This window comes from Palaemon carinicauda, chromosome 3 (genome assembly GCF_036898095.1).
Source record: "Palaemon carinicauda isolate YSFRI2023 chromosome 3, ASM3689809v2, whole genome shotgun sequence".
Lineage (NCBI taxonomy): Eukaryota > Metazoa > Arthropoda > Malacostraca > Decapoda > Palaemonidae > Palaemon > Palaemon carinicauda.
The window spans coordinates 128715842-128739530 of NC_090727.1; the positions used below are offsets into that span (position 1 = coordinate 128715842).

General features: G+C 43.1%; 1 protein-coding gene across 1 annotated transcript in view; it reads left to right on the top strand.

Annotated features, from left to right (window-relative positions):
- Neurl4 (neuralized E3 ubiquitin protein ligase 4) overlaps positions 1 to 22972 on the top strand; it is a 94658-nt gene extending 71686 nt beyond the window's left edge. The window contains exons 16-26 of the mRNA XM_068370591.1: positions 7928 to 8065; positions 9090 to 9404; positions 10384 to 10962; positions 11278 to 11436; positions 11989 to 12177; positions 13075 to 13566; positions 13760 to 13853; positions 15848 to 15931; positions 17042 to 17200; positions 18022 to 18148; positions 20764 to 22972. Of these exons, the coding sequence (XP_068226692.1) occupies positions 7928 to 8065; positions 9090 to 9404; positions 10384 to 10962; positions 11278 to 11436; positions 11989 to 12177; positions 13075 to 13566; positions 13760 to 13853; positions 15848 to 15931; positions 17042 to 17200; positions 18022 to 18148; positions 20764 to 21007 (2580 nt within the window). The 3' untranslated portion in view covers positions 21008 to 22972. The remainder of the gene's footprint in view (positions 1 to 7927; positions 8066 to 9089; positions 9405 to 10383; positions 10963 to 11277; positions 11437 to 11988; positions 12178 to 13074; positions 13567 to 13759; positions 13854 to 15847; positions 15932 to 17041; positions 17201 to 18021; positions 18149 to 20763) is intronic.
- The last annotated feature ends 717 nt before the right edge of the window (positions 22973 to 23689 follow it).

Consider the following 23689-nt stretch of genomic DNA (forward strand, 5'->3'; position numbering starts at 1 on the left):
ACTTATTCGCTTACTTTTCTTTTACTCAATATATATGTAAACATGTTTTCATGTTTGTATATATATTTGAGTATAGAAATAAGTAAGTTTCCTTTTCAGATGTGTGTGTGTAGTGTACGATATCTACGTGGAGGCCTCGGCAGTTAGGCCACCACGGCCTAATTTTATGGGTTGCGATCGAGTTTGACTTCGGTCTTTCTCTCTCTCTCTCTCTTGAGGTCGTTCACCCTTTTACTATGTTTTACTACGCCCTTGTAGCTTCCTTCCCGTGTGGGTGGGGTTGCTACGCCGTACATTTTGTCTCAATTAGTTTATGAATCTAATTGTAGTTGTTAATTTTTCAGCTTGTAGAACGATTCCTTTCGGGGTTTTCTTTTTTTTTTTTTCTTTAGTGTTCATTCATTTTTAAATTACATAATTACATAGTTACATAATTATAATTGTTATAATTCTGTTTTGGTTACAGCTCTCCTTCCGCGAGTGTAAGTGGTTGTGAGGGCACGTGCCTGTTGTGTAATTCTTGTTCCTTTTCCTCGGGATTCCTCTTCGGAGCCTTCCCGGGGGAATGAATGTGTACTAATATTATTTGTTTTTTTTTTACAGTTACCGATCTAGTTCGTTTCTGTAATATAGCAACGGTGTGAGCTGTCTGGTTGAGTCCTGGGGATTCGGCTGTTGCTGCCTCCCCCCTTGTATTGTCGTCAGGGGCGTGTCTCCTTCTACTGGTAGTACTCCCGTGTCGACGGACAGCTCTCCAGTTCATTTTAGAACAGTCAGGAGGCTTGCCTCCTTGGGCGGATAACTTTCCTTCCGAGGGAAGTTTTTTCCTGTCCAGGCTTGAGCTTTTCCTCTTATGGGGGGTTCTTCTCTTGCCTTTTTTTCGTGCGACTATGCTCTTGGTGCTGAGCGGTCGCACCTGCAGTTTCGCTCAAGGGGCTGGGCAACTGCAGGAGCTCCTCTTCGGAGGATTGCCCCTTTTAGGTCACTGGCTGACCAGTCTCTTCCACGAAGTGTTTCTCTTTCGTTCGCGAGAGAGTACACTCATAGAGACTCCTCTTCGGAGGTTTCTTCTGTTGCTGTTGCTGTTGGCCTCCCTCGCCGTAAGGCCCTCCGTCCGCCTCGTCGTAAGGGCCTCTCATCTCCCTATAAGGGTGCTTGAGGCGCCTTTTTGAATCTCCGTTTGCAGCCTACAACTTCTTTTTCTCGATCTTCCGTCTTGGTGCAGATGGACAGCAGTCTAATCTCGTCTTCCGACGGGCAACGGTCTTCCCGACGGACAACGGTCTTCCCGACGGACAGCGGTCTTCCGACGGACATCAGTCTCCCGGCGGACAACGATCCCTTCGGAGCAAAGGGTTGCCCCCACGGGGGTTCTTCCCTTGCGTGTCAGGGTTTCCCTGCGCGCCCTTCTGTTCGTCAGCGCTCTCCTGTTCGTCAGCGCTTTCAAGATGATCTTCCCTGCGGTTCCTGTTACGTGCCCTGTGCGCCCACGTTCGCCCTCGCGATCTAGAACTTCGGTTCAGGTCGGGGTCAAGGACTCTTCTTTACGCAGGCTTCCACGCGTAGCCTTCTGCTCGTCAGCGATCATCAGCTCGTCAGCGATCATCAGCTCGTCAGCGATCATCAGCTCGCCAGCGATCGTCAGCTCGTCAGCGATCATCAGCTCGCCAGCGATCTCCGGATCGCCCACGTGTGTTACAGCTGGCACGCCAACGTTCTCCAACACTTCTGAAGGAACATGGTTCGCCAGCTACTAGCTCAACTGCGGATGCTGATCGCCATCGCGCGACCCTCAACTGCAGATGCTGATCGCCATCGCGCGACCCTCAACTGCGGATGCTGATCGCCATCGCGCGACCCTCAACTGCGGATGCTGATCGCCATCGCGCGACCCTCAACTGCAGATGCTGATCGCCATCGCGCGACCCTCAACTGCGGATGCTGATCGCCATCGCGTGACCCTCAACTGCGGATGCTGATCGCCATCGCGCGACCCTCAACTGCGGATGCTGATCGCCATCGCGCGACCCTCAACTGCGCGCCATCGCACAACCCTGAACGATTGCCCGCTTACGCATGCTGCTCCTCATCGCACCACCCTGAACGATCGCCCTCCTGCAGATGCTGATCACCATCGCACCCTTTCACGCGATCATTCACCTGCGCATGCTGCTCGCCATCGCACAACCCTGAACGATTGCCCGCTTACGCATGCTGCTCCTCATCGCACAACCCTGAACGATCGCCCTCTTGCGGATGCTGATCACCATCGCACCCTTTCACGCGATCATTCACCTGCGCATGCTGCTTGCCATCGCACAACCCTGAACGATTGCCCGCTTACGCATGCTGCTCCTCATCGCACCACCCTGAACGATCGCCCTCCTGCAGATGCTGATCACCATCGCACCCTTTCACGCGATCATTCACCTACACATGCTGCTCGCCATCGCACAACCCTGCACGATTGCCCGCTTACGCATGCTGCTCCTCATCGCACAACCCTGAACGCTCGCCCTCTTGCGGATGCTGATCACCATCGCACCCTATCACGCGATCATTCACCTACACATGCTGCTCGCCATCGCTTACCGCCAGCGATCTTCTTCACCTACGCGGCAGCACGATCCCTCGCCGTCACGCCCATTCGCCCGCGCGATCGCTCGCCTGCGCGCCCGCGCGATCGCTCGCCTGCGCGCCCGCGCGATCGCTCGCCTGCGCGCCCGCGCGACCGCTCGCCTGCGCGCCCGCGCGACCGCTCGCCTGCGCGCCCGCGCGACCGCTCGCCTGCGCGCCCGCGCGACCACTCGCCTGTGCGCCCGCGCGACCATTCGCCTTTGCGCGACCGTTCGCCCTCGCGCGACCATAGTTCGCGGCGAATTCCACAGCCGGTGGTAGCAGCAGGGACGCCTGCTCCTAGGCGGCACTCGGGATCACCTCCATCCAAGCACAGGTTGGTAGTGCAGGACGAAGACAGGTCAGTACAGCATTCTTCCCACCTTCTTTTCAGGCAGGAACCGTCGTGTCCTCTCCAAAGGATCGCCCGATCCCTTTCACCTTAGCGAGGATTTCGGACTCTGTGTCCTTGGAGCAGCAGACATGGTTTGATCCGCTGGCACGGGCGTTAATGAGGGTTATGAAACCAGCACTCACCGGCCAGGGTAACAAACCAGCGGCTGTCTCTCCTACGCTGAAGAGAAAGAGAGGAGTGGACTTCGTGGTGACTTCCCCCAGGGCGAAGTTGGTTCCCAAGAGGTCGGTCTCGAGGGTCCCCACTCCTGCACGAGTACTCTCTCCTTCTCCCGCCCTGGAAGGATTTTTGGCGGGGGGGCTTTCCGTTGAAGATTTCTCCATCGGACAAGGGGTGACTGCTTACCTCTTCCTCTGGGAGCTTACCAGGTTCTTTCCCTCCTCGGTTACGGCCCGAGGTTTGGTTCAAGGAAGCTACAGGAAGATCAAGGGTACTTTCCTCCTCTCGAGCTCAGGCACCTTGGCCTTTCGTCGTTAAGTATCTACTTGCGGACAAGCTCGATGTTGTACCATCTGGACGCACTGACTGAAGGCTTCCTTCGGGTGTCTCATCTGTGGAGGTCAACGACCTCAGACACCCTTCCATCCTTGAGAAGAGTTTTGTCTTTGCCCAAGGACAGAGACTTAAACATCTGCTGTGCGGAGTAAATCGACTTCCGGTTTCACTCCTCCAAGGCGCTTTCTTCCAGACTCTGCAGGGCTCCAGCTCCCTTTTCTTTCAACCACGTCGGCCTAAGTTATCGGCTACGACAACTGGGACAAGGTGTCCAATTGCAGTTTCCTCCTGTCAGGAACAGATGGCACGGGAGACTTCCCCGGGGGAGGGCATAGTCCTAAAAGGAGTTCACGAACTCTAGGATTGCAGGTTTTTTCGCTGGGAGGATGCTTAAGGTTACTCATCCGAATGACAGCTTCCCGATGCCCATTCCCGCACAATCTCTGTGAGTAGCCAAGGATATCGCGCCTGCCGTCTCTGTCAGCGAATTCAGTGTCTCTGAACCTCTATGCCATAGCATCAGCAGAGTTGCCCGGTTGGGCAGAATGATCCATACCTTAGGCGAAGGTCTTCCTTAGGATCATCGACGGCTTCACCCCCGGCCCCCTCAGTCGATCCTTTCTTGTAAGGAAGGATCTGAGAGGGGATGTCCATAGTCGACCTCTCAGCCCTGATCAAGTTTGTCGAACAAACTTCGGCCAGCGTAGACCAGCAGAATCGATCAGACTGGTAACGAGGCGACAGGACTCCTTTAACCCTGGATCGGAAGGACGGGTACTTTCAGTTTCCATTCCATCCATCTTCCAGGGTGCTCGTCGAATTCAGCCTAAACTGCAAGTATTCCTGCTTATGATGCAGTGTGGCTATCCCGCCGTGGCATAGCAGGTGTGTTTCCCCAGAGAACTCTCCCTGCCTTCCTTTTGGCCGCTCAGGTGCAGACTTTCGCCTCCTCTGCTGTTTGGAGGGCTGGTCAACTCCGGTAGGCTCGGGTTTCGACCTTCTTCAGCGCCGGGAAAAGCTTCCGAATGCTGACCATGAGTGTGGGCTCATGGTATTTTGCTTGGAGCCTTCTCTTCCTCTGCCTCAACATCTGGAGTATCTGGCCATGATATTGAGTCAACCGCCTTACCACGTTGGAAACCCCGCTTCTCGTCCGTCCAGCGAGGTTAAGCAACGTCGGTACTTGGATGGGTGACCACCTGGGGACGCCAGATTCTGTTACCACATCCTCCGAGCCTTCCTTTCGGTTGACTGTGGCAAGACTGAGGAGAGTCGCAGTACCTGTTCTCAGTCAAGCAGAGTTTTCAGCCCTACCTTGGAACGTTTCCTAGTTCTTCTTTCCTCATTGACCCGTTTATAGTCCGAACGGTCGCCTCAGGATAAGTTCCATGTGGGGCGATCCAAGTTCCGGTGGCTTCAGGCAATGTTTAACCGGACTCCCTGGCCCTATGGGACCAGCGGAACTATTAAACCTGCAATGGGTGTTGACCTATGGAGCCTCTTGATGGTAGTGGATATTCTCGTCCTTTCCCCACATTCTTGATGCGGTTCTCGGACTCGTCAAAGGAAAGGGGGGGGGGGGGGGGGGCATGTTCCGGTCCAGGCCTATGGTCAAGACCTGAAGGATACCTCTCCATCATTCAGGCAGGCTTAAGGGCCTTAGTCTGGCCCCTCTTCAGATCCTACCGCTCCTGCCAAGTCGCCCCGTTGCGTGTCGACTTCATGCTAACCAGCAGGGGACGCATTTTCACACCTTCACATCTTGCAGTAGAGATACCGGGATGATTGAGATTCTCTCAATTCCACCATCGGCTCTCTCATTCCAGGCAGGGGAATGTTTCTCTCAGACTATCCGAGCAGAGCCTCATAGAGAGAGTGTACCTAAGGGTCTTTGACCTTGGGTAACCAGCAAGTGCTGGTCTGGGGGACCTGATCGCGACAGCTTGGAACCTCAAGCTTCCGCTAGTTTTCCCCCCAGTCTCAGACCCCGAGACTCTGGCAAGATGCATTCCGGTGATGGTGGGACAACTTCGACGCCTGCGTCTTCCCTCCTTTTTGTCTGCGGACAATGGGTCTCAACAAAACCAGGTTGTCTGTCAACCTTTCAATGGGAGAGCTCCACTGGGACTATGCGCAGAACGGTTTCTGGACCCTCTGCTTCCCCTGACGGAACTCCCGGGAGAGCTTCTCCCACGGCGCAGACTACTCAAGCAACCACACTGCGACATCTCTCCCGAACCGGGGCGTCGCTTCGGCTTCATGCCTGGAGACACTACGCTTCCTCCTCTAGAAGAGACAACCCGCTACAGTCGCGGTACGGAGGTCGCGTCATCTGCGATAGTCATCCACAGGGGTCTCCCAGGCAAAGTGAAGAGTCTAAGGTGGTTGGTGCCGTGGGAGATATACCTCTTCCCGTGAGGCCTCTTCTCCAGCAATAACGGTCTTATTGCCTTTCGGCGGGAGGAAACTCCTTTCCGCTCTTGGCAATGAAGCCTGTCGCTCAGCCTTTCCCTGACCTTCAGGCTTAAAGGAATAACTTTTTCCTGCCCGCTGGATCTATCCTCGCTCATGCGAAGCTACGATCGTCCCTGCCCTAGTCGGAGGAAGACCTCCGACTTGGAGCATGGCTCGGACTTTTAGTCCTTTAAGAGATCTTCTCAAGACCCTTTTACGACAGGCCTCGGATTGTATTCCGCCTTGGGTCTTCTGCTCACTCTGGCCACGGCCAGTGTGTAAGCAATCTTCTTGGTCTCTTACTACTCCCCCCCTTTCTAAGGAAGAGGAGAAGGCAACATTCAGGCTCGCTCCTGAGTTGTTGGCTAGACTCAGAATCTGAGGGTCCCGACCCTTCGGTCCGATTCATTCAAGATTTTGAGTCTCCATTCTGTGTCTGATGTCCCAAGACCTTCTCTTTCTTGCCAGTACAGGAATCGAGAGGTTAGCGCTGGGAACAGCTGCAGTTTGGCCTCAGTTGCAGCCGATTTGGGAACACAAGGAGGACATGGGGGGAGAGTCACCAGTATACCTCTTCAGCCCGGACTCAAGGACATTCATCTCGACCTGTCTTCAGACCCTCCCCCGTCACGTCGCCCTACAGCACGATGTTGGATACATCGCAACGTCCCTCGCCTTCGAGTAATACTACTCTGTGACGCAGGTGCTACAAGCTGGAGTCTGGAAGCGTCTGATGACCTTCGCAGCCCGCTTCCTGCAGGGCGTGACCCACAGGAGTCTCGATACGTTTTCTATCGCTCTGTGGTGGCTACACAACAGCTGGTCTAACCTCAGGCTCCTTTTTGGACAGGTAGCAGAAGGTTGAGGGCATTGTTATCAGGTTTTAGTCTGCATGAACGAAAGAAGTATGTCTGGCCCTTACTTCTTTCTTCATCATCCCCTCTACGGGGAAGCAGCATCCTGGTCTCTGCATAGCTGACCTCGAACCTCTGCAGGTAAACCATGCTTCCTTGTGTTCCGAGTATTGAGTCAATACTGTCGCGTCCCCCATACCCTGACGAGGTGGTATTGGGAACGTCCTAACCCAGAGTTCCTTCTGGAACTCCAGGTCAACTGCCTAGGACGGGTCACACTTCTTCCTTCACACACAAGCTTACGTAGGCCACATGGTTCCTTGCGGTGCAAGGAACTTGTGAGGTGCAGGGACTCCTTTTCTCGAGTGCGACTCACTCGGATTCTGAGTCCCCGGGTAAAGCCAAAGCCAGTATGGCTGGGGACTTTCCACCCTTCCTAAGGGATAAGTCACCCTTTGTAAATAGCGTGGTTTGTATTTCGGTTACGGAACAAATGACAAATTCGAAGATAATTTGTATTTTTCCTAACCATACAAACCTTAGCTATTTACACATATTTGCCCGCCAGCCCTGTCCCCCAAGACAAGTCCTACCTCTAAGTGAAAGTGAGTATTCACCTGTGTGTGAGGGGGAGGAGGGGTAGCTAGCTACCACTCCCCTACCCCCCCGCTAACTAGCGCGGGGGTAATACACCCTCGTTAAATTCTAATGGCTCGCCATTTCAGCTACGCTAAAAGTAATAACCCTTTGTAAATAGCTAAGGTTTGTATGGTTAGGAAAAATACAAATTATCTTCGAATTTGTCATATTTTCACTCCTGGATAAATTGTTTCAAATTTCATATGAAAATCATATATACTGATTGCCTGGAAAATAGCATATCTTTCCTTCCTGGAACACCAGATCCACTGGATGAATCTGTAGTTGTGGCTACCCGATATTTTATCCCAATACAGTGTATGAATGATGTGTCCAGGTTTTGACATATATGAATTTGTACAAATATACAAAAGGTTGTATTAAAAGAAAAAAATATAATTTTCTGTCTTTTGCACATAACATAACAGTACTGTATATATTGATTTTATTCTAGGTTTTACATCGGTTTTCAAAATGTTGTGGAGCCAACATTGCCCTCAGTAGCAACAACACGATAGCCACTCGCGTCCGTCACTTTAATCATGGCCTTGTCTTTACATCTCACCCCTTGGATGCAGAGGAACTCTTTGAGGTAAGGAGTTTGCTTTTAAAGCGGCAATAAGCCGGGTTGTTTCTTCTTCAGGCTATGGAATTATTACTAGCCACTAACTTCAGTTTGAATTTTACTACATAATATTGTTGATAAGATTTTAGTTATCCAATGTACTTTGTATATTGATGTTACAATGCTCTTATGAACTGATTTTGATATCTTATATATTTTACTGAATATTTAAGTCTAGTACATTATTTCTTATGTCCATATGGGTAAAAAGGTAAACTTATTTTTTTAAAATTTTTTTTCTAACTAGAAATAGCCTATATCGCTCGTTTGCGACGTCGTCGTCATAACTCAAAAATGGCTATTTTTCAGGAGAGCCATTTTAATTTATTAAAACACACTCATATTATGTTATGTCGTTAGGACATTTAGCGCCTCTAGCGATCAATTCACTAGCTACAATTATGACACTTTTGTCAGAAAAATCAGCAATTGAAGATGAATATGTCTATATGGATAACTCAAAAATAAATTTTTTTGAGTTATGACGTTGTCGCAAGCGAGCGACATTAGAATATTAACAAATCAGAAGTGGCTGTGTATTTCTCTTTCCCATTCCGATTCCTAATGCTGGGTTCAAGTGTTTTATCCTGTTTCGGAGTACTGAAGACTTTCTGGTATAATTATTAACCCTTTTACCCCCAATGGACGTACTGGTACGTTTCACAAAACTCATCCCTTTACCCCCATGGACGTACCAGTACGTCCTTGTAAAAAACGGCTAATTACATTTTTTTTGCATATTATTGATAACTTTTTGAGAAACTTCAGGCATTTTCCAAAAGAATGAGACAAACCTGACCTCTCTATGACAAAAATTAAGGCTGTTAGAGCAATTTAAAAAAAATATATATTGCAAAATGTGCTTGAAAAAGAAAATACCTGGGGGTTAAGGGTATGAAAGTTCCAAATAGCTTGGGGGAAAAAGGGTTAATGAGTAAGCTACACACTTTTTTCAATGATTTGTAACAATAACTCCCTTTTTTCCTTTCAGGTCCGAATAGAGAAAGTAGCCGTCGGTTACTGTGGTTCCCTTGGCATTGGTTTGACTTCTCTTCCCATTGGAAACTCTTATCCTTCTGTTAGCATTCCTGCGTCACTATCTGGAATAGAGTCGGCGGACACGTGGTGGATCAGCGGCTCAGACGTGCGAAGAAATGGGTCTTCGATTTTGAAGCTCAACTTCTGCCCCAATTTGGGAAGGCTCGTGGTTGGAGACCGTGTTGGGATCAAGAGGTCAGGTGATGGTGCTATGAGGCTATATATTAACGGAGAAGATTTTGGCATCGCTGCTACAAATGTAACAAAGGTAAGTGCTTTGTTTATTTTATTCATAAAGATTTATATTTATTAACTTCAGAAGGGGAAGGTATTGGGTCTGTAATCCATACATACATATTCCAAGGCACTTCCCCCAATTTTGGGAGGTAGCCGACATCAACAAATGAAACAAAACAAAAAGTGGACCTCTACTCTCTACGTTCCTCCCAGCCTGACAAGGGACTCAACTGAGTTCAGCTGGTACTGCTAGGGTGCCACAGCCCACCCTCCCCTGTTATCCACCACAGATGAAGCTTCATAATGCTGAATCCCCTACTGCTGCTACCTCCGCGGTCATCTAAGGCACCGGAGGAAGCAGCAGGGCCTACCGGAACTGCGTCACAATCGCTCGCCATTCATTCCTATTTCTAGCACGCTCTCTTGCCTCTCTCACATCTATTCTCCTATCACCCAGAGCTTTCTTCACTCCATCCATCCACCCAAACCTTGGCCTTCCTCTTGTACTTCTCCCATCAACTCTTGCATTCATCACCTTCTTTAGCAGACAGCCATAGATCCATAGATCTACAAATTAATTCTTTCAGTACATTAGCACTTGGAAATCAATAATTGTAGCATAAGTCACTCTGGAGGTTTGTTGTACAGTATCATTAAGATACATTATGTTCTATCCAGCTCTAATGGTTGAAACCTACAGCTCATAAATGAAAATTAACAATGTATAGCAACACTGAATCATTACTAATACATGAGTATATGAGTATCCAATGTATAGTGACACACTTAGAATCATTACTCATACATGAAAGTATCCAATGTATAGTGACACGCTTAGAATCATTACTCATACATAAGTTTCCAATGTATAGTGACAAATAGTGACGATCTTTGAATCATTACACATACAGTACATGAAAATTTCCAATGAATAGTGACACACTTAGAATCATTACCCATATATGAGTTTCCGATGTGTAATGAGACACCTTGATTCATTCTACTTCCAGCGAGTGTTTGGTGTCGTCGACCTATTTGGATTCACCGAGTCGGTGGGAACAACAAGTGTGTCACGCCAAGCAAGTTCGCCTATCATGGACTCGACTATCGTAGCTGCAGCAACTAACAATAACAATGCAGTATCTCAGGACTCCCTTGAACTCTCCCAGCCAGATTCTCGTCCCCCGCCTGGACAACACTCCCTAACCTCAGGTTTCCACCCTTCATCGTCCGCTCACATTCCACACGTAGAAGTCCGCCCATCTGCCGATTTAAAGGCCTTGTCGACGAGCGATCAGAACCGGCAAGAGAGTGGACAGAACTCTCGGCACGCCCAGAACGCGGAAACGAGAGCCAGTGGCCTCAGCCAGAGTCAAGGTGCAGCTGTAGAAACTTCAGCCGAGAGTAGAAATCAGCAACAGTCTCTCCTACTTTGCACCAATAAAGAAACGGTGTTAATCCAATTCCATGAGAAAACGGGTAAGAATATTCAGCTGTCTTCGGATAGATTGTCTGCAAAGCGTTCGGAGAGTTACAACCAAGGAATTGTTATGTCATCCAAGCCATTGCCTAGGAATGTCGTCTTCCAGGTTAGTTTTTATCAAGAGTTATCTAATTGATCAAAACAATCAATTAGACAGTGTTATTCACTACTGATACACTGGAATATCTGGAGGTTCATTTTATTATAATAGATTATTGCTTATTTATTGTAATAGGATAGTTCATTTTAAACTAGAAGGCTAACAAAAGATTCTCATGGAGAATTTCTCTCTCTCTCTCTCATTTTGAGTCTAGAAATGAGGCTGAATGGTTTTAATAGAATACATAATGCACTTTATGATTTTGATGAAATTACTCTTTTCGCAGTCAGTATTTCTTAATGAATAACACAAAATTTTCAGGTTCGTTTAGGAGCGCTTAATTCTCGCTGGTCGAGCTCCCTCATGATTGGGGTCACAGCTCAGTCGCCAGACAAGCTCCACCTCCCAAATACAGCCTTTGCGTTAAAAAGAAACACATGGGTCGTTTGTGGCGACTCCGTTTTTTATAATGGAGTTAAGGTAAGCCATTGCTGTCACCGTCTAACAAGAATATAAATCTTAAGGTATTTTTTTTTTTCTTAATTAAGCTGCTATGGAGCCACAAGGCATTTCACTTGTACTGTGGTAATATTATGTTAAATATATGTACTTGCTGTTAAATGCCATCACCCTGCATTGTGTAAACGAGAAATTTGGGTTTTATAATGTCCTTATGTTACTCTTACTAAAGATCAGAATGAAGAAAGAGAAACAGATTCATGTTTTTATGCCCAAGTGCAAACTGGGGATATAAGTCTGGTCAACACAGCAGATTATAATAAAATAAACTAGGTTAGCTTGAAAAATAATTACTGCCTAATACTCTCTCACTAGAGTATGTTTAATAACCCACACAGACACTTAATGATATGATATTAACCCCAGAAAGGTTGCCCAATTTGGTCCAATGAATTTTGTACAGGAGTAAGAGTTACAAATGAAATGATCATGTTAGAGGAGGAAGAATTCTTAACATTTCCTCACTCCCTCATTTATTGATAGCAGGTTATAAGTTGTCTCATCCATTTTCAGATTAAGGGGCGTTATGGGCCAGACTTAGATAGTCTTGCCGGCGGCACGGGAGGTCATGTCGTAGGGGTCATGGTTGATAACGAGTCCCGGCTTCACCTGCTGGTAAACGGAGTCGATCAGGGTGTTGCTGCTAAAGAGATTCCCCCCAATCCTTTTGTGGTTCTCGACTTGTATGGCCAGTGTCAAGAGGTAAGCTATCTTAAGTTTACTGTGTGCATTTAGGGTGGAGGTGTTTCATCTTGTTTAAAGTGTTAAGATTGTTGTTCTGAAAAATAATTTAGTCTTGGAGATATAAATCCCGGGTTACAGTACACTTTGGTCGAGCAGATTTCATGGTTTGGTGGGTGCTGCTTTTAATGTGGAAATTAGTCATTCTTAATTTTCATCTTAAGAGTGGTAGATTTAGAGTTTACCTGCTTATATCAAGTCTCTTGTACAAGTCTTTATGAATTCTTAGTAAATATATCCAGGACTATAATCCTTTCTTTCTCTTACTATAGCCCCCTATTTAATTACTTTCATGGTAATGGACACTATATAGGATAGGGATATGTTTGTAATTAGTCTCATTGTTTACAGTAATATTAAGGTTTTTTGTATTAATATTAATAGCACAAAAATCTTCATTTCAACTTTCCTACATAGTATTATGCTTCTATGACTATGTGAAATGTGATAATTTTTGTATGCAATGTAAATGATAAGATGATAAGGAAAAAGTATCAAGAAGTCTCAGGAGACTGGTGTGTGAGGGCTGTGGTTTTTGTGTGGTGAAGTGGAGGAGAAGGTTGTTTGATAACACAAGCTATGATGTTTGGCAAATCTTTAGTAATGATATGTTTAATGGTTCTAAATAAGTCTTGTCAGACTGCATAAACAAATAGATTAGCATCATCTTTTCCAGAATTGACTTTTATTTTATTACATTTAATGGGAAACATTTTCTGTATTTATATATTTTTGCAATTATCTTATTTTGAAAATGGATGGGATTTGGTTTATGAAATAGAAAAGAAGTATAGATTTGAATGTTATCTCAAAGATCAGAATTGTGACTGTGAAAACATTTGGTTATTAACATTTCAGGTGGTTATAACAAATACCCTCAGCAACTTAGAAGTAGCAAACGCGACGACCGCAAGCAATCCGAACACAACTAGTCACGCCAGTATGACAACCACCACGACGACGACGACCACCATGACAACCACGCCCATCAGCAACAGCATCTCGATCACCACGAGCACAAATACCGTCCCCTCCACAAACACCGTCACCTCCACGACGCAGATAGGCAATGAACAGAACAAGAAGAATCTCCTCAAGACTCAACATCATCACCATCATCACCACCACCACCATCATCACACTCACAACATACAGCAGCAACAGCAGCAACCTCCTTCACAGCCACCCTCGCAGCCACCGCAGCAACAGCAGCCGAGCAGCGTTGTCGCTTCTCATAACCAGGATAACACGAGCAGCAACATTTCGAATAACGACTCGGTCAGGCAACCGGGGTCCAACATAACGACGGAGCACATCACTCATCCCCATCCTCCGAAAGATAAAGAGAAGGTTAGTAACAGACTGGTTTTCTTCCACATTATATTATGTCAACAGACTTCAACCTCTCTTGATTACAGTACACAGGTGATAAAAGTCCGAGTAAGATAGTCTAAATTCATCTCTTTGTCCGGTTGAGCTCACCAAAATTGTGTGGCGCTATGTCAATCTCATATGATTGTTTATCTCCACCTCCTCTTTTCAGGGTATTACTCGAGCGTTGCCGGATAGTAGTATAGTGAAAAACTGCGAATACCAAAATATGTGCCATCGATTCAAGTCATCTTTAGCCTTGCCAGGTGAGTGTAGAATCCCTTGCGTAGGGTTTGGAATGCAAACTGCACCCAGCATTCAAGGTAACATATCACAAACTCCAAAAGTGAAGCAGAGATTCTGCCTGGTTTTTCAACATATTCCTAGATTACCATCATCAACTACAGTATTATATATAAATTATGATAAGATGATTTCTAAAACTAATTAAAGGTTTTGTACTGAACACTCAACTTGGCTATTTCTTTGTGAGTTATGTTCTAAAATGAAGGGTTCAGTTGAAAGAATGATAACCGGCTACATTAAATTGTTAGGATTCTTATAAAGCTTTTTAGTTGTTGCTAAATGCTTTTTTATATAATAGTGATGTAAAGGCCTTTTTATTCATGAATAGGAATATGTAGTTTGTGTTAAAATGGTCTTTTATCAACAATTTAGTAGAAACATGTAGTAAAGTAACTAGGTTTATTCATTTACATTCATCTCTACACATACGAACCTCTCTTCCTTTAAAGACTAAAGGTCTTCAGTGCAACTGGAAGAGCCGTTGAATTCATTAATGAGGTAGTTATTTCATCCACAGCTCCAATACGTACAAACGTACATTTGCATCGTTTTCAATTCTGCCTCATCTTTTTTTATTTCTTTATTGTATGAATGGTTGCTGTCTCACAGGATGTAGATACAGGAGAGGGGGTTCCCAGCCCCCTTGTCCCGTCCCTTTTAATCGCCTCTTACGACACGCAGGGACAACGTTGGCGCTATTCTAATTTTTATATGCCCCCGCGACCACAGGGGAACGTAGAGAGTAGAGGTCCCCTTTTTTGTTTTGTTTCATTGTTGATGTCGGCTACCCCCCAAAGTTGGGGGAAGTGCCTTGGTATATGTATGTATGCATGAATGGTTGGCTGTTGGCTTCCCATCAATTATGGAAGTAATGTAAGTAGTTTGTATTTTCCGTAGCTATTCAAACCTGAGTCCTGTAAAGTTAAACTTTTCACCACTATCACCCCCTCTCAGTCCTGAGCTGAAGGTCAAAATGGAAGAGACATTGACAGGAAAGTGCGCGGGCTGCTCTCACACGCTTATTTACCCTCAACTACCTCGTTAACTAATTTAAAAGCCATGCCAGCTCCGCTAAAGACATTGCAAATCCCTGTTGTGAATGACTCTGGCTTTAAAATTGATTGTTTTTATTGCTGTTTATATAATGGATTCAAACTTCATATATCAAAAGAAAACTCTTAGTATACTGTAGGGTTTTAATTGAGAAAATAGATTGAATGGAAAAATTTTGTGTGCATTTTGTAACTTCTGGATATATATTAGTTTTCACAATTTTCCCTTTTAGTAGTATGATGTATGTCATTATAGCATGAGAGAATCTCAGTAAATAAATTTTCAGTAATACAGTATCATACACTTTGTTCAAGAACTACTCTTTTCTCTAATTATTAAATAATTTTTAAAAATTTAACCTGTCTGCTAGCATGTAAGGTTTTATACAATGTTTTTTTAAGAATAAAATCAATATTCCAAAAAAAGGCCGAACAGCAACAAGACAAAATTTTCATACAGGGATTTTATATACTGTACTTCAGAATTATGAATTGCTTACCTGAAGAGAATGTAGCCTTGAGCGTTAGTGTCATCCAGTATTGTAAGATTTACTCACTCGCCCCAGTTTTAATACCGACACCCTTTAGGGGTGAGCGAGTTGGGTATATACCTGGCATTCCATGCAACTTTTTTCTCTGGTATATTTAGTAGTATTTATACCTTTGAAATGGTGCTTTAAGGAGCATTTCATGGAGCGACACAGATTGAGCCCAGAAATAGATTTTTCCTTCGTCATAATCCCTTTTATGACTTTAAACATTGTTTTTACTGTATATCAAATTGGGATTCTCTTCAAAGGCTGCAAATGTGAGAAGATTCTTATCTTCCTTATTTAAAGGAATTTTTGTTTATTTACCAACACTACAATGAAGATACATCTAAAGTTGCTTTAATCTTACAGAGGGGTACTTCAACAGCGAAGGTAATCTCTGCTACTGCGAAACCTGCCATAAGATACGAGGCGACGAACTGTATTATACAAAAGGTAGGAATTGAGTGTAAAACTTTTGAACTTTTTGATGGTTTTTTGTTAATTCAATTACTATCCGATCTGAATGTTTCAAAGTCTAATTTTATTACAATAAACCTTTCACACCACTTGTATGCAAGTTAAGTTTTGTAGTTTACTGGCATAGTTAACCCTTTTACCCCAGGCTCTTTGGAAATTTCAAACCCTTAACCCCCAAGGGGTTATTTTTTCGCCAGCTCATTTTGCAGTACAGTATATATTTTTTAAATTGCTCTAACAGCCTTAATTTTTGTCATAGAGAGGTCAGGTTGGTCTCATTCTCTTGGAAAATGCCTGAATTTTCTCAAAAAATTATTAAAAATATGAAAAAAAAAAATTTATAGCATTTTTTTGCAAGGACGTACCGGTACGTCCATGGGGGTAAAGGGATGGCTTTTGTGAAACGTACCAGTACGTCCTTTGGGGGTAAAAGGGTTAAAGTTTATACTTTATAAATCAAATAACGCAAAGGTAGCATTTCCCAACTGATAATTTTCATTGTCAAATTGTAACTGGTCATTTTATACTATTATTATTATTACTATCCAAGCTACAACCCTAGTTGGAAAAGCAAGATGCTGTAAGCCCAGGGGCTCCAATAGGGAAAAATAGCCCAGTGAGGAAAGGAAATAAGGAAATAAATAAATGAAGAGAATAAATTAGCAATAAATCATTCTAAAAAATGCAACAACGTCAAAACAGATATGTCATAATATATATAAACTATTAACAACGTCAAAAAAAAATATGTCATATATAAACTATAAAAAGACTCATGTCTGCCTGGTCAACAAAAAAGCATTGTAATGATAGTTATAAAATTAGTCAGTTGTCTAAATTTGGTATTAAGAGAACATTTTTAATTTACATTTTGAAATTACATGCTTCAATTTCCATCTAAATACAGCAGATAGTTTCATGCTTTACTAGCAATGAACATTCTTTTTAATGACAACAAACTTATGATTGATCATTACACCATAAGGTTGTTCTTGTATATGTGTTCCATACTTGAAGCATGAATACATATGTACAGCGTAGTCCTTGCATGTTAGTTTGCCCTGAATTTGTGACTTATAATTCCAGGTAACCCACCCAAACACTATGCACAACCATTTGGCTGGTGTCGTTTTGGTCTGGTGAGCGGTGTTGGCGATAACAATGAATCCTGGCACATGGCTTACCACGGGACGAGACCTGGTGCGATTAGACGGATGCTCGACAAGGGTGAACTATTGTTTATTGGTGAGAGCCTCTCGATAGTTTATCATATTTGAGATTGAAATTTGCATGATATTGCATTTGGTTTAAAGGTTTAAAGCTCGCTCATGAAAGGCAGAGGCAATGGACAGTGACATTGCCGTTTCAAGCAGGACAATGCCCTAGAGACTGACCATATGGACAGTGACATTGCCGTATCAAGCAGCACAATGCCCTAGAGACTGACCATATGGACAGTGACATTGCCGTATCAAGCAGGGCAATGCCTTAGAGACTGACCATATGGACAGTGACATTGCCGTATCAAGCAGGGCAATGCCCCAGAGACTGACCATATGGACAGTGACATTGCCGTATCAAGCAGGACAATGCCCTAGAGACTGACCATGTATACATATGATCAGCACCCAAGCCCCCTCTCCACCCAAGCTAGGACCAAGGAGGGCCATGCAATGGCTGCTGATGACTCAGCAGATAGACTTATAGGCTCCCTCAACCCCCCCCCTTCCCCACCCCCATCCTTAGCTCACAAGGATGGTGAGGTTGCAGCGACCAAAGGAACTAACGAGTTTGAGCGGGACTCGAACCCCAGTCTGGCAATCACCAGGCAAGGACGCTACCATCCGGCCACCACAAACCTGCAGATTAGTGTTTTGATTATTTTGCAAGGGAATTAACTTAAGAACAGTACTGTAATTTCAAGAAAGTGGGGAATATACTCTGAACACCGGTTGTGAAAAAGAAAAGATTTCTGTGGAGGTAAATTAATTCTACTGCTGTGTAAATTAGATATGTTTATTTACCTATTTTATGTGTCATAGATTAACCACTTCCTTATTTTGCAGGAGAGCTTGGGGTAAGCTCAACGTTAGCGGGACGCCGCAGTAAAGACGATGACAGCGATGGGTCTCAGCTCTGTTTCTCTCCTGCTATCACCTACGCTTCTTCAGACCAGTTTACGCCTTCTGTCACGTAAGTGTTTAGATTAAGATGAACCCATTAAGTAGAGGGGCACTCAGTAGAGCGCAGACCTCTGTCGCGGCAGCTTATTTCTGGACCTTTAGCTTGACCTGGACCTTCCAAAATTAAAAAATTTCCAGCTTTTTACATAACAGTTAATCCCTGCAAGTTTCATTACTCTACAATTAAATTGTAGCCAGGAAGCTGTTCACAAACAAACATACAAACGAGCAAAAACATAACCAACCTCCTTCCAGCTTCGTTGGTGGAGGTAATTACAATTCTCCATACTCAGGCTACGGAGAGGAACGCTTCATGCTTTTAGAGACTCGAAGGACTTACAATGCTTATAGGTCTTCCATCGTTCCTAAAGCTCCTAAAGCCCCTAAAGCCCGTCTTCCATTCCTAAGGTGTTCACACAAGTACTTACCTGAGTATTTATGATTGGACTGCTCAGACTGACCTCTTCGTAATCTATCCAAGACGAGATAGAAACTACTCTTTGCCATATTACGATCTCACGCCTATTGTGTTTGGGAAAGAGTTTAATCTTACGCCCAAGCATAGGTCGAATGTCTGGGAATGATTTTCAACAAACAATTCTTCCTTGTACTTATATCAGCAAACTGAGAGAGATAGCTGACCTGTTCCTGATCAATAGGAATCTATTCTGCATAAGTCTTGAGGACAGGTAGAATGACCAGATCTTATACCTCTTTCTTGTTCTTCTCTCTCCTGAGGGGACACAGCAACTGGCCAGACATCTGATGATAGTGAGTTACATGACAGAACGTCTTTCTTGCAGACTACATCTGCCAAGATGCAACCACTCCATCCTTCTGGCAAGGGGGAGTATCGATTAGCGTTTTACCAAACCCTTCTCAAAACGTCCCTGGTTAACACTGCCGATGCCATCTCCCTATTAAAGAAATGAGTTATCTGGGTCCAAGTACTAGCTTTCTTTTAAACCAGTACTGTCCAAGGCTCTTAACAGCTTCTGTATCCCTTCATTAGGTGTTAGGAGGTTATTTATGTCACTTTCTTCGCTTCCATACAGGATAAAGGAAGGATGACGTGATCAGCAGAGAAAAAGGAACCCTTCAATTTGGTTCAAGGGGACTTCACCAGTGAATGAATATATGTAATTTATAGGACAAAAGATTGGTATAGACACAGGAACAATTATATAGAAATTGAGTTTCTTCTATATTCATAAATTGACCATATTTTAGCTTAATAACTGGGCTTGTTTTCACGTCGCGACCAGAAACTTACTGAGGAGCGCGACCTGAGCAAGCATGCTCTCCGACCCCGGGTCGCCTCAGGGCGAGTATCACTCCGCCTGAGGTTAGCCCTCATAGAAAACGGGAATTGGGTAAACTACTCAAAATTCTGGTCGGTTGGGAAGAGTTCCCAGATACTCCTAAGAAAGTAGTCCGAGGTAAGTACTGTTAGGAAAAATACAAATTACTTAAAATTTGTGATATTTTAGCTTTATAACTGGGCTTGTTTTCAATACAAAATATTAATATTTGAAAAGTACCATCCTTTTTATTTTTCTTAGCTATACAAACCTGAGTTGATTTGAATTTAATTTCCTCGTGTTAACCACCTTCCTTAGTCCTAGGTCTTAGAGAGAGATGGCTATTCAGAAACAGGCAGGTGGGCAGGACTGCCTCCTCGTGCCAACTGTCGTTAACCAACTACCTCATTAACAATTCGATTGTCATGCAAGCGCCACTGAAGAACTATCCATATTTTAAAGGACGAGTTTATATAGCTAAGAAAAATACATGTTCTATTGTATTTTTAAGATTTTTTGTTTTCATATTTAAAGTAAGTACAATTATCTGCTAAAATGTGGGGCCATTTATAAAAGTAAATGAAAGTCTTATTCTTTATATTTATAATTAATTTAGACACTTTGATATTTCTACAAAGTCTGTCATCAGCTATTGACTAATTTACCACATGAAAAGGTAAAGAAATGAAATAGGCAGCAAATCTATAATTAATCCCTAGATGGCTGAGAGTCCACTTTATATATCACCTCAAGCTTCTTGTTTTTAATACTTCATAAAGTTGAATATCTCCTGGGATACAAGCAACCCACCTGGGTGTTGATGTGTTTTTGCAATGTATTTGTACTTTTATTGAATTTAGAGATTGCCTCCAAAAGTTGATAAAATGAGTCTCACAAGAGTGAAGATCATTGAGAGAACTCGCTTCATATCTAAACTGATACAGTGAAAACCAAATGCTAGAACATTTATGATAATGATAAAAGATTTACCATATGAATAATAGCATTTCATAATCAAGAAAATACTTGAATTTTTACAACTATAGCCCAATGCAGATAGTAAGAAAGGATTTTTACACCGTTATTTTTGTCCCCCCACTAACTCTGCCAGCTGCTTCATTACTGTTAAGTATTTGTTTATTATCTTCTCACTTAAAAATCCAACTACTACAACTTTACCATTTACTAATGAAACATCTTATTTTAGGAGCAAATCCTTCAAGCCAGCCATAAATGAATATAGAAATGTTACTTAGTGGCTAGGTTAAACTTTCATCCTTAGCAAAGATGAAAGCTATGTTTATCAATGTTTCTTTCTGAACAGGTACGTTGACCCTTGCACTCGTAAAAGGGTGCAGGCGCAGGTCGTGCTCCAGGTAGCTGTGAAACCGGGATCCTACAAGGTAGGTTCCCCTTCCGTGGCGTGGACGCCTAACCACCACGAAACGTCGAATAGCCATACGAATCCTGATCCTCATCTACAACCCGACACTATAGAGTGGGTCACCAAGGAGCGAGGAGCAACCCAACTTTTGGCACTCTTAATTCGAATGGAAGAAGAGAAGTAGATAAAAAGCTCAAAATGATGTGCACTATTTTTATATTTATTTTGTAAATGAGAGTCAAGCTTCCATGGGGCATCTTTGTCCTGTAAAGAAAAATTTATTTGTTTTCCCATTGATACAATTTTTTTATTGTGTAATTTAGAATCGTTAAATGATTTTATTTCTCCTCCTCTCTCTCTCTCTAAAGATTAATTTAGTAGGTAGATCGTACATATAAGTTAGCGAACGTAAAAAAAAAATCTGACGGTTTGAAATAGGCATCTCCGGATGTCGTACTTTTCTTCTCACTCATAAACATTGTACTGTAAATATAATCACTTCTGCCTCCCTCCATTACCCAATACAATAGTAGTGAGTCAGAGAATAAAGTCATTCAAGTTGGCAGCACACTTTTTGTCGGTGTTTAAGGAATAACGTAAAAAATAAGCAGTAATGAGGCTTTTTCATTACGTAATATTATAGCCTTAATAAAGTCAGGGCATTTATTGGAGAATTAAGTGTTCAACTTGCTGTTGACCAGAAGTGTTCTGCTATATCAGAAGCCTGTTATTTCTAGAGAAGTGATATTGTTATGTGATTCCAGCAAATGAATGCATAATGGAGTCTAGAGTGATTGCAATTTTTTTTTTTTTATGGTTAAATCTGGTTTGGATCACTATGAATAAAGGATTGCGTAGGTGTTCGTGTACGTAGGGGTTCAGTTTTGAGCATTCTTCGTGTTAAGGGACGCGTTTTGGTAGATTTCTTGAAAGCTATCGAGAAAATAGGCGTAAAATTAAGTTGAGGCGGCTTGGTTTTTTCTAACAACCCACTGTGTTTACGTAAGAAAGATGATGTTTATATTTGGGTTGAATCCAACTGTGATGTAAGTATTATCATAATTTGAATCAGCACTTACAGTACGGAACAACTGTGGAACATCTCGATGCTTGGATACACACAGGTGTGTACCTAGTATTTTAATATTTAAGGTTTCAAAGTCAGATCTCCAATTGCTAGATTAATTATGTAGGAAAGAGAGTTTATCATGAGTATTGTGATATGCATACATGCTGAGTGATAAGAAGACACTTCTTTATTGATTGATCAGCCCTACTTAAGGAATGGAATGTGTTCTTTGAGACCACTTCAATCGATCATTATCAAAGGCACAACTATAATCACATCTTGATTCTATTTATGTGGCTGCTATTATTCTCTTGTGTGTGGGACTCCTTCAAGGTTACACAAATCATACTTAACTGCAGTACTTTATAATATACTTAATGATATTTTCTTATGTGAAGGCCATTTAATCTATGTAAAGATACTTTCTTAACCACTTATAAATTTTTCCCATCGCAAGTCAGAGAACTTCCCAGTTCACAACTCCCAAATTGTAAAGAAAAATATTTCCCAAATAGGTTGGATAACCCCAATTTTTTATATGCCAGTCTCATGAAAATAGATTGGTACATGTTACTAATGATCTCATTTTGTGAAAATTATATTTACAGGATTACTCTTAAATGTTCATCACATTTTCATCTCTCGAAATGTTTTTCGTTGAACGAACAATTGCATACAGGGTTGGGAGGCACGTTCCACATACAGCGTTTATATGTCAAGAGTGTTAGAGCATTTTTTTTTTCTTTTTTACAATAGTGTAGTTGTGCTATTAGCATGCGTACCACACTCTTGAATACCTGCAATTAAGGTTTCGTAAGCTTGACCTTTAAAGATTGCAAGTGTCTCAGTTTATCCCTTTCACCCCCAAAGGACGTACCGGTACGTTCTTGCAAAACACTGTTAATTACATATTTTTACATATTTTTGATAATTTTACGAGAAACTTCAGGCATTTTCCAAAAGAATGAGACCAACCTGAGCTTTCTAGGACAAAAATTAAGCTTGTTAGAGCAATTTTAAAAAATTATTTAGCAAAATGTGCTCGAAATTTAACCTTATGGTGGGGGTAAAAGGGTTAAAGATTGCAAGTGTCTCAGTTTATAAACAGTAGAGATCATTATATACCAGGTTAAACCAAAAAGAGACTAACCAGATTAAACCATAAAAAAAATAACCAACCGATAAGGTTGACGACGACACGGCACTGTTGTTGTTTTGATGGCCGTAAAGAAGATGCAAAGGGTAGTCACCTTGTAACAGGGGAATTTAGAGGTTACCATGACACTCACTGCATGTTGTTGTTCTTGTTATGAGCTTTGAATGGGCAACAATATTATTCCCTTATACACTATGCAATGAAATGTGAACACTATATAGCTTTTATAATGTGAAATCCAATGGATTGCATTTCTTACTACAGAACTCCCAAGCATTGTTGCTTTCACCTAAACCTGTCCAATATCTTTATATTAGTCACTAGGTAAGTATGTAGCCTCTTAGAAGAATTTCACGAGAACAGGTGTTTTCGAAAATTATATCATTCCTGTTGGTTTAGGTTAATTTGAAGTCTTTAACAGGTTATGTCTTTTTCTTTGCGATTCAGCCTCGTACACTACCTACTTCAGATGTGCTGAGTCATTCCAGCCTAACCTTACCTTGCATAGCCAAGCTTAGCAGCGTGTTAACTAGTTTAACTTATGGTTTTGCCGAACCCTTTTCTATTACTACTGCATATTCCAAGTTAAAGATATATCGTATGTAGTAAAAGGTATGGTAGCCTCGTGCAATTGTAGTACT